A 10,460-nucleotide genomic window follows, 5' to 3' on the forward strand; every position below is an offset into this window, starting at 1 on the left:
CAAAGTGGGTAATCCTAAATCCAAGATTTTTTTTAACCAAAGTGTTTGAGGCACTAAAAGCTATTAGGTATTTTCTCTATAAGAGGATATCATCTCTGCAAATATCATTAATGAAGCTTGAAAACATCAAATTCTGCATATAATGTATTTGGCCATGCAAATAGGATTCAGTCTATCACCATTTGTTTACATTTTTTTTTCTTTTTTTATTTATTTTTTTTATTTTATGAATAACTAAATATATTCAAAGAAACCCAAAGAAATACAAAATACCCCTCAAGGAGGAGAAAAAGAAATTGCTTACACTTCCATGTGAAGTGAACTGAACCTTTAAATATTAATGGCCATGCAGCTAGTAGCATTTCTCACCAAAAAAAACATATTTTTTCTTCTTTGAAAATTAGTCAGGAAAAAATTTCCTTCCATTATAGAGAGAGAGGTGGAGATGTTGATGTTCACCAAGAAAATATTGTGTCATTCTATGAAACTAAGACAAGACTAGCTTTATAAGTGAATATGGTGCTGCAGAAACAAAAATGGATTGGGTCAGTACATTCTCACAAAAGACACCTTTCAAGTAGCCATCATGGATTCATCATCAATTCATCATCATCCATGGTCCTGTTCATGTTTAAAAGACCTATCATTATTCTCTCACTGAAAATGTCTCTCCTGTCTCTTCTTTCAAACAAAACAAAGGAGAGGCTGCCACCTTCCCCAAACTGACAATTCATCTATCTACCTCATCTTACTTATGTACGAATCATAAACTTATAAGGTGAAAAAACTCAAGACCATATCAACTTGCATCAAATTCTTTTCGTAATTGATGTGGGATCAACCCCCCATATGATCTTAACAATTATAAACTCTCCTCTCACATATCAACTTATATAAGCTAACTCTCCTAACCTCCATGTATAAAATCTCACCCCCCCCCCCTTTTCCTTCCATTTCCAAGGACAATTTAGTCAAAATTGGTAAGAGATCTTTGTAATACTTGATCTGCGTGGTAAGTTCTGAGAAATAATACAAAGGAACAAAGATTAATGATTTCCCAGATGGGTTTTAACTTCTAATTAAGAGTCAAAGAGAACCGTACCATTTACATGGAAAATGCAAAGAAATTAGGTGAGAAACTGTGGAAAAGAGGGAAACAAATCAAATGAATCCAACCCTTTAAGTCCCTTCCCCCAAACACTGTCAGGTCATGATGCCATGGCGGGTTTGACTGGTGCTGTTTGTTTCCACGTACTATCACAGAAAATTCAGCCCTGGACCACCTTTCCATTAAGGAAAATTAAGCACTGTTCTTTGGCTTTTAAATCCCCATGTGTTTAAATAAAAAATTATATATATGCATAGTTGTGCATGGTTCTCTAAATGTATACATAGATCTGAGTTGAACTTGTCCAATCCACATTTCACTTCAACTTTTCTTTTCTTTCATAGCTTCCCATTTTATTCTGTTCTTTCATTTCTTCTGTTACCATTTCAAAGGCAAAAGAAGAAGAAGAAGAAGAAGAAGAAGAAGAAAGAATTGAAGATGTTTAAAACCCAACTCTCCTATGGCATTTGGAACTCCCCTGTGAAGGCACACCCAAGAGAACTCTCCCATTATAAGGTTGCCCATAAAGAGAGAAAATATGGTATGTCCACCATCCAAGTTCCATATATGTATTCCTATCAATAATCTTCTTATCCTTCTGTTGAAGTTGTTGATGATATTGATGATGGTGTTTGGCAGGTGGATTTATTTGTTCAGTTGAAGGTCATTGTTTAAAGGTTCCTAGAAATGTAAATATGGAGAAGTTGCGTAATGGGTACTTATTTCCAGAGGTTAGTAGCTTCCAATCTCTTTCACTATCCATCCCTGTTTACTTCATCATCAGCTCTAGCTTTACTTCCCTTTCAAATCTTCTGTTCTCTGCTTTGAGGTTCTTATTTGAGATTAATAGTTTTCTAACTGAAGTGTTTGTGCTAGTTATTGTTGTAGCAGCAGAAGAAAAGAACTGACCCAATATCGCTCCTCATCTGAGAATAAGAACTTGGCAACAAAGAGAATGAACCCTTTTTTTTTTTAATGGGGTTGTGATAGTGTTCATTAGTAGATGTTTTATTAACTAATATAGCATTAAAATATCTTGTCTAGCAGATATTTGGATGTAGTGAATGGCTGTAGTTGTTCGCAGTTCAAGAAGTCTTGTTTAGGTATTTCATAGTTTATACCATCCATGCATAGTATTTTGATCTAAGATTTCAGTTCTGTCATGTTTCAGCAATAGCATATTGTTGCACAGAGCTAAGGTCCAAAATATGGAAGAAGCAAGTGTTTTCACATCTCTACCCGTCATCTTTTCATTGGCACCTTTTCCTTTTGGCAAGGAATTCTTGGACTAGTGGATTAGAAACAAATTCATGATTTGCTTCCTTCTGTTTGCCATATGGTAGACTCCAAAAGTCACTTTCTGGTCACATGTCAAGTTTCACCCCATGTAAAATTTGGTATGGGGAAAACAAGACATTGAGCAATTGGAAGAGATCCAATTGAGAACGGTTAGACTACGACTAGGCATGCATGGGCATCCGAGAGTAGGTATTTAATTTAATTATGCTATGAAATTTGACTTGTGGCTAATTCAGAGATCATGTTCTTTCTATCCAATGCTAAGAATTGTTACAATACCTTTCCACATGACACCAATAGGTACCAACTATTCTTCTCATACACACTAGAAGATCAAACTTCAACATTTTAAATAGAAGAAACTTTCAAAGTTTGGTCAAACTTGATAAAATATGATTATTTTGTTTTATATATATTAGTAACAATTTTTTTTGTTCCAAAACATTTCAAAATTTGGATCCAATATTTTAATAGTATTTTACAAATTATTAATTCTTTATTTGTAGTCATATATGTTGTATGAACTTCTATATGAGTCAAAATATTAATAGTACCAACAAAAGGAAAGGAATATTTACGTGTGGGGGGGGGGGGAGACTATCATGGTAACTAGTGCTGACCCTATAAATTATGATTTATATGATCTAGCTTTTCTTTTTCTTTTTTTGACTGAGTAGACATGGTCTATGTTTAGACTTATAAAATAATGTTGACCTTCTAGTTTTCAAGGTTTTGAAACATAGTTTTCAAAATTTGAATATTTTTGTCAAATAATTCTGAAACATGATTATTTAAAATTTTATCAAAAAAAGTATATAATGCAGTAACAGTAAAAAAGAAAAAAAAAATTGATTGCAACTTTTGGTTGATTTATATATTTTAGTGGTTTATTTATTTTATTTTAATTTTACGTTAATTACACAAGGCTTGAAATATGAAAGTGTCCAAAATTGTAGCAAATGGGATTTTATTTTCTATTTGATCCACCTGATTCGTGAAACCAAAATTTCAATGAATTTCATGTCCACCATAGAATTTCTATAGAAGAGTGTGGTGGACATGAAATTTTATTATTACCTCTCTAGAACTTTCAAATGGCTACTCACTAGAAAATTCCATACTTCTTTTTGGGGATAGGGAATAGTATGGGAAGACATATCTACAAAAAAACGAAACCAAATTATAAATATTTCACATAATCTATCACCACACTTTACCACTTGTCTTCAGTAAGAACTGATTAGAGAAATCTGATCCATTTAGCTGATCTCATTTAGTTGGGATAAGGCTGAATTGTTGTTGTTGTTGTGCTTGTCTACAACAAATAGTGCTTGAAGTTTAAGTGTAAAAAACAGCTAGTGCTTTGAGGCAATTGATTCCTTAAAATTTTCTCTTGAATTAACTAAATTTAAAATTATACAAATTTTTCTAGCTTTCCAATTGAGATGGAAAACCCTTTTTTTGCTTCTAAAAGGGAGGAAAAAAAAAGTATAAATGTTTTAGATGTGTAAAAGCTATTTATTTATTTAATCATGACTTTTTTTTTTTTTTACCATAACTTAATTATTGCTTGACTTGTGCAATAGGCTCATTATAAAGTTAAGCTCATATATTTTCTGTTCAAAAATACAAAATTGGATTTATTTATATATTTTTTTCTGGCAAAAATAACCATGTCATGTAGTTAATTGAATGAATCCTACCAAAAAATATGTAGTTAAATAAACATTAGTCATTTAAGTTATGCTATATACTTTATTAGTTTCATACTATATTAGTTATACATTTACTATAATCTAGTTTGTCGGGAAGTCTTATTAATTAGTGAGGCAATGCTTAATTACTCATATTACAGGTTTATAGATTTTTTTTTTTTTTTTTTGGCTGGAGTTGTATGTTTACTGAATTGAAAGCAAGTAAGAATCAATATATAAAGTTTTCTTAAAATCACATATGGGGGTTGATACAGGTTTCGTGTCAACTTTCACCCTACACTCTTCCCTCTAGCCTTCCATGTATATGGAGAAGGCTAATATAGGTCTTTTAGCGATGTCAGTTACCTCTGTGGATTTTATCCCTACCCATATAATACTTGACTTCTGAAATTTTATTTTTATCAAAAAATTAAATGAAAAAAAAAAAATTTTTTTTGCCATGTGAAAAATATAAAAGAAATTGATAGTTGAAAAAAAAATTTTAATTTATATTTTACAGAGAAGTTTCCCTAAAAGAGACAAAGAAAAGAAGTTTACATGCATGGATATGCACGGCCAATTTTCCTATCAATTTCACATTAGGCATGATCATGTTCTTCTAAAATCTATTTATTATAGGGGAGAATTTTCCATACCAATGTGGAGGAATCTTTCACACCACATCAATCTCGGTCTCAAAAAAATGATTTGAAAAAATGGTTTTGTCAACAAAGTTTCACATGGTATAGTTAGGGAGGAGATAAAATATTAGTGTGAAACCCACGTGATAATGGGGATATGAGAGGACATGAGAAAGCTTTCCCACACAGTCTACGTGGGAAGCTTTTTCCCATTCAATTACATAGACCCTATCCTCCATTTTAGAAATGGAATTCAATTTCTTTGCCTATTATCTTTCTAATTTTGGTATTTTTTTTTTTAGCCTCCCGTTGATGTCTACACTTTGTTTTCTAATATGATAAAGAGCAATGTGTCAATTCTTTCCCTACAATATTTAGGGGATGACTTATTAGCTAAATGTCAAATTACATAGTCAAATTAATTTTATCATTTATCCTTTCATTTATTATTATACCCTCTTGTATAAGTCCAAATATTTCAATGTGACCAATTTTGGTTTGACTGAAACTTGACATAGGAGTAAAGGACCTTGAGAGCTACCTATCCATAAAATTTCCCTTTCATTTGACCTGCTATATGAAGGGATTTGTGTGTAGACCAAAATCCCATCCTCTTCCCTCCAACCCTTCCCCACGGGGTTGGATAAAAGATAATCTAACTTGATAGGTTTTCTATGTTTAATAATTATCCTATGCGCTTAATTTCTGCCAAAAACTATGATAAGTTTAGTTAAAGGGTTGAAGCACTATTCTTCTTTATTAATTATCAAGAAAAGATTCCTTTTACATAGAGCCATATTGATTGGGTATTTAAATGACAGATATGTAGAAGGAAGGAGGAACACAAGGAGAAGTACCCAGATGCAAAGGTGATAAGCCTTGGGGTTGGTGATACTACTGAGCCTATTCCAACTATCATAACCTCCACCATGGTTGAGGTAATTAACTAACTAACCAGTTTAAGTCCACAATTGGGCTCATGTACATGGCAGCAACTCACACACTTACACTTCTTTCTCACTCAATATAGTAATTGTTAGGTAATTAATTAACTAAGAAGTTAAAGTCACAATTGGGCTTATGAATGGCAACACACACACACACACTAATCCACAGTTTGTTCCAACTTCATATAGTAATGGTACTACCAAGAAACTGATTTAAACACTGATTTGCAGCAAGCTCGAGCTCTATCAACACGCGAAGGTTATAGAGGTTATGGCGATGAGCAAGGTGACAAGGTATCTATCATACCGTTTGCCTAAAATTATCGAGTGGTTTAATAAGGATTAGCATAAACCAAATCGATACATGAGCAGGTGTTGGTATCAAAATTTTAATGCTACCCAGGTTGCAGCAAATTTTTGATTATCCAAGCTGGTGGTTAATGAAATGGAATAATTTACTTCTTCTTTCAGTTTACAAATATCCTATTAAGTTTTAATATTTTTTCAAATATCTTTTGAAATTTCATTTCTTTGACTACAAGCCCAAATAGCAAGAACCAAATAGATTTTATAAGCTAACCATAATATGCTAATGGTTTATTTTCTTTCAAGCTATTTTGGTGTCTGTATTCCATTTCATTGAGAAGTTCCCAAGTTAGGCCCACCCTAAAAGAGGTATGGGTTAATGGTTTAGCTAAATGGCATCTCAAACCAAGCCCAAGAAGGTTAATGAACCAGCCCAATTGTCTGGTCTTTGGATCAAGTTTGGGTTGCATATGTATCTAATCAAACCCGATTTATTAATAAGATAATTTATTTAAATTTATACGTGACATTTATTTATTGGACTTATAAATTGTTTCATGAATTTCCGCCAAGATACACACAAAACCATAGAACTACTTCAATTGTTTAGTTTTTCTTTCTTTCAAGCTTTTAACCAATTCCATGTAAATCAGGCATTGAGAAAGGCTATAGCAGATAAATTATATGGACATGTAGGAATTAAATACAATGAAGTTTTCGTATCTGATGGTGCACAATCGGACATTTCTCGCCTTCAGGTATTTAATATTTAGCAAAATTCACCAATTTTCATTTACATTTGGATTTTGAAATGTTAAATAAGGTCCTAAGAATTTATTTACGTTTCAATTTAAAGATCCATTTGTTTCCATGTAAAATAATCTTGCGTACAATGAATTTATCTGAAAATTTTTCCTTTACATGGTTCATTACAAACAATGCGCGTCTTAATCTCTACCGTTTCGCCGCAGCTCCTAATGGGATCTAATGTAACAATGGCTGTACAAGACCCGACTTTTCCGGTGAATTTCGAATCCTCATCCCCCTCTTATACTATTTTTAATTAGATGTATATTTAAAAATTCAAGTATTATATTTTCCTGATTATAATTGTTGGCTATTAATTAATGGAAAATGTGGTTGAGACAGGCTTATGTAGATTCAGGAGTGATAATAGGTCAGACTGGTGAGTTCAATGAGGAAACTAAGAAGTTCAAGAACATTGAATACATGAAATGTGGACCTGAAAATGATTTCTTTCCGGACTTATCAAACACTTCAAGGACAGATACCATTTTCTTCTGCTCACCAAACAATCCAACTGGCTATGCTGCCTCAAGGGAACAATTACAACAACTTGTAGAGTTTGCCAAGGAAAATGGATCACTTATTATATTTGATTCTGCCTATGCTGCTTATATCTCAGATGATAGCCCAAAATCTATTTTTGAAATTCCTGGAGCCAAGCAGGTATCTTACCAAATCTCATGAAGTTATATTATTGCTGAACTGTACTGTATCTTTGTCACAAGGGTTTCCTTAGCCAAAGGTAGGGGTGTCAATTGGTCGATCCGGGCCAATTTTGGTATCCACTACTTTAGGATATCACACTGTGATTTGTAACTTTATCCTAACTAAATGGGGTTGACTGATCATGTACCGTGATCAGCTAGGCATGGTCCTATTTATAATATAATGCTTTAAAATAAGGCTCCCACTAATTGGGTTAAATGGGCTTTTTTTATGGGCAACTAAACCATTTATCTCTAAATGGCCCTTAAGTAGGCTCTAAATGGGCTTAACATTAATTGTTCTAAATGGGCCTTATATGGGCTACGTAACCATTTATCTTAAAATCACCCTTAAATGGGCTCTAAATGGGCATTGAAGGGCTAATATTAATAATTCCAAATGGGCCTTAGAATGACTACTAAACCATTTCTCTATAAATGGGCCTTAAACGGGCTACTGAACCATTTATCTCTAAATGGGCTCTCAGGGGTTGGGTAGACAGTTGGTCCCGCAAGGGTGACTGTCCTGCTGAACCCTTTCAGTGCTGGGAACAATTGAATATTATTCGGTCCAGGCTGGTCATGGGTTTTCCCGGTGAGGCTAAATGATGCTGGCCAGAATTGATACCCCTAGCTAAAACCATGTTTCTGCTCTCTAAGAAACGCTTGATTCTTATGCAGGTCGCAATTGAAGTTTCTTCTTTCTCCAAATTCGCGGGATTCACCGGAGTTCGTCTTGGTTGGACAGTGGTCCCTGAGGAGCTGAAATATGCAAATGGGTTTCCAGTGATTAAGGATTATAATCGCATTGTCTGTACATGCTTTAATGGTGCATCAAATATTATTCAAGCTGGTGGGCTAGAATGCCTTTCACCGGAAGGCTATAAGGTAAGTTTTCTTCTAATTAAACCTATTTTATCCATTTTGGAATCCATTTGAAGAACTAATACAAACAATAATTTCTATTTTCAGGATGTGTGCACTGTGATCGACTACTATAGAGAGAATGCAAAAATCTTGATTGACACATTCCATTCACTTGGATTGAAGGCATATGGTGGCAAAAATGCACCTTATATTTGGGTTCATTTTCCAGGTTCAAGCTCATGGGATGTGTTTAATGAGATACTTGAGAAAACAGATATAGTTACTGTTCCTGGCAGTGGATTTGGTCCTGGTGGTGAAGGGTATATTAGAGTAAGTGCTTTTGGTAGTAAAGAACATATCTTAGAAGCCTCAAGGAGGCTCACAACTCTTTTTAGTCTTTGGTCCTGGTGGTGAAGGGCACTTAGGCCTGTTGGTAATGTCTCTTGCTGATGAGAGAGAGAGAGAGAGATGTTGAAGAAAAATAAAGCTTTACTATCCAAAACAAAATATATGAATAATATTGTTGTAAGGAGATACAAGGCACAATAGAGAGAAGGGAGGAAAGAGAAAATGATAATTCAATACCATTTAAAGTGCAGTTTGCCTCTTGCCTATATCCATTACCAAGTGATATCCACAGTTTAGACTTTTCGCGATGGATCAATTTTCAAATGGCATTGATCAAGCCTTCTTGCAATTGCTTTCCCAGACTCATAATTAAACCAAGTGTTTTAACTAACACCTAAACCCTAGTAGTTTTTTTACCTACTACTTACAATCTTAACAACAACTTGTTGGCGGAAACCCAATCATATCCAACACAATAGAGATTCCCCAATCTCCTATAACAACTCTTTTGAAAAGTGTACAAATGTTTTCACTCAAATTACAATGTGACTCTAAGGCAAGATGTACATATAAATGAAAGCAACAAGCTAAAAAACCTCTAGAGCATGGATTTAGGAGATGGTATCGGCACGATGCTGATATCGATCCAATACCGATCTAGATCGGATTAGATCGGTGGATATCAGTCTATTTTACTTTTACTTTTTTTTTTAAATATATTTTTTTTACCATTTTACCCCTAAAATGATACGAAATACCGACATGGATTGATCATGGATCAGAGATCGATCTCAATCGATATCAATCCAATACAACCAATACCAAATGGATACTTGAAACCATGCTCTAGAGGTAGAATGAGCAAGTTAAAGAACAATTATATTATTATAAAAAAATCCTTTAATTCAATGCCCAAAAAGATGTGCAAATTGTATGCAAAAGTCTTAGTTGAAACTCCCCTAAACCTCTCTTAAATAGAGAAGGACAAAAGATGTGGCCAAAGGAATCTCAAACTGCTCTATTTTTAGGAAAGCAGGCCTGCTATGCGGTCAACTCCCTTTGAATTTAGCAGTCCTAAATGACTGTTTTGTAGCTAATGGGTCTTGCTAGAAAATCACCAATCGGGTTAATTCTAGACTTTGGTACATAGAAGATGCAATTTGCCCATTATTTCATAAAACCTTAATTATGTGTGTCTTTTTTCTTTGGGTACAGTTTTGATTGGGTTTCTAACTAAATTTGTTATTGATATTTACGACATTGTATAGTACTTGAAAATATCTTTCCGACAAGAGATAAAATTTCAACATCTGATAGCTGGATCTTCCAGGATCATTGTCAGAAAAATACTAGAAAAGCAATCACTCCTGTCACTAGGGACATTTTTTTAGCTAGGGGGTTGCCACATCCCCACGATCTATATGTGGCCCAACCTCCAAAATGGAGGATCCAAGGTCCCATATCCTTCTCCTCCCTCATTCAACACATTTCACCCTAGAGCCTTTTGAGTTCCATTCTCTCTCTTCTCACAAGCCTAGTTATCAATTCGACCGAATAATTCACGATTATTCGGTCGAATTGAATTTTTTCGAATTAAATAAAAAATTATGATCGAATTCAAATTAAAAATAAAATTTAGTAAAAAACATATTTTTTACTAATTTGAATTTAAAACACGAGTAATTCGGGTCGAATCGAATTATTCAGTACACTTAAACAGTATTTAAAAAAAAAAAAAA

The 10,460-nt window shown here is 33.8% G+C and overlaps 1 protein-coding gene across 1 annotated transcript; it reads left to right on the forward strand.

The window, feature by feature from the left end:
• Positions 1-1,779: 1,779 nt before the first annotated feature.
• Positions 1,780-8,787, forward strand: LOC122072967 (aminotransferase ALD1, chloroplastic-like). Its single transcript, XM_042637414.1, has 8 exons — positions 1,780-1,839; positions 5,564-5,680; positions 5,921-5,983; positions 6,649-6,753; positions 6,967-7,017; positions 7,145-7,465; positions 8,188-8,394; positions 8,479-8,787. The coding sequence occupies exons 1-8, from the start codon at positions 1,804-1,806 to the stop codon at positions 8,785-8,787; spliced, it is 1,209 nt and encodes a 402-aa protein (XP_042493348.1). The 5' UTR covers positions 1,780-1,803.
• Positions 8,788-10,460: the final 1,673 nt, after the last annotated feature.

This window comes from Macadamia integrifolia, chromosome 1 (assembly GCF_013358625.1).
Source record: "Macadamia integrifolia cultivar HAES 741 chromosome 1, SCU_Mint_v3, whole genome shotgun sequence".
In the NCBI taxonomy this organism is placed as follows: Eukaryota; Viridiplantae; Streptophyta; class Magnoliopsida; order Proteales; family Proteaceae; genus Macadamia; species Macadamia integrifolia.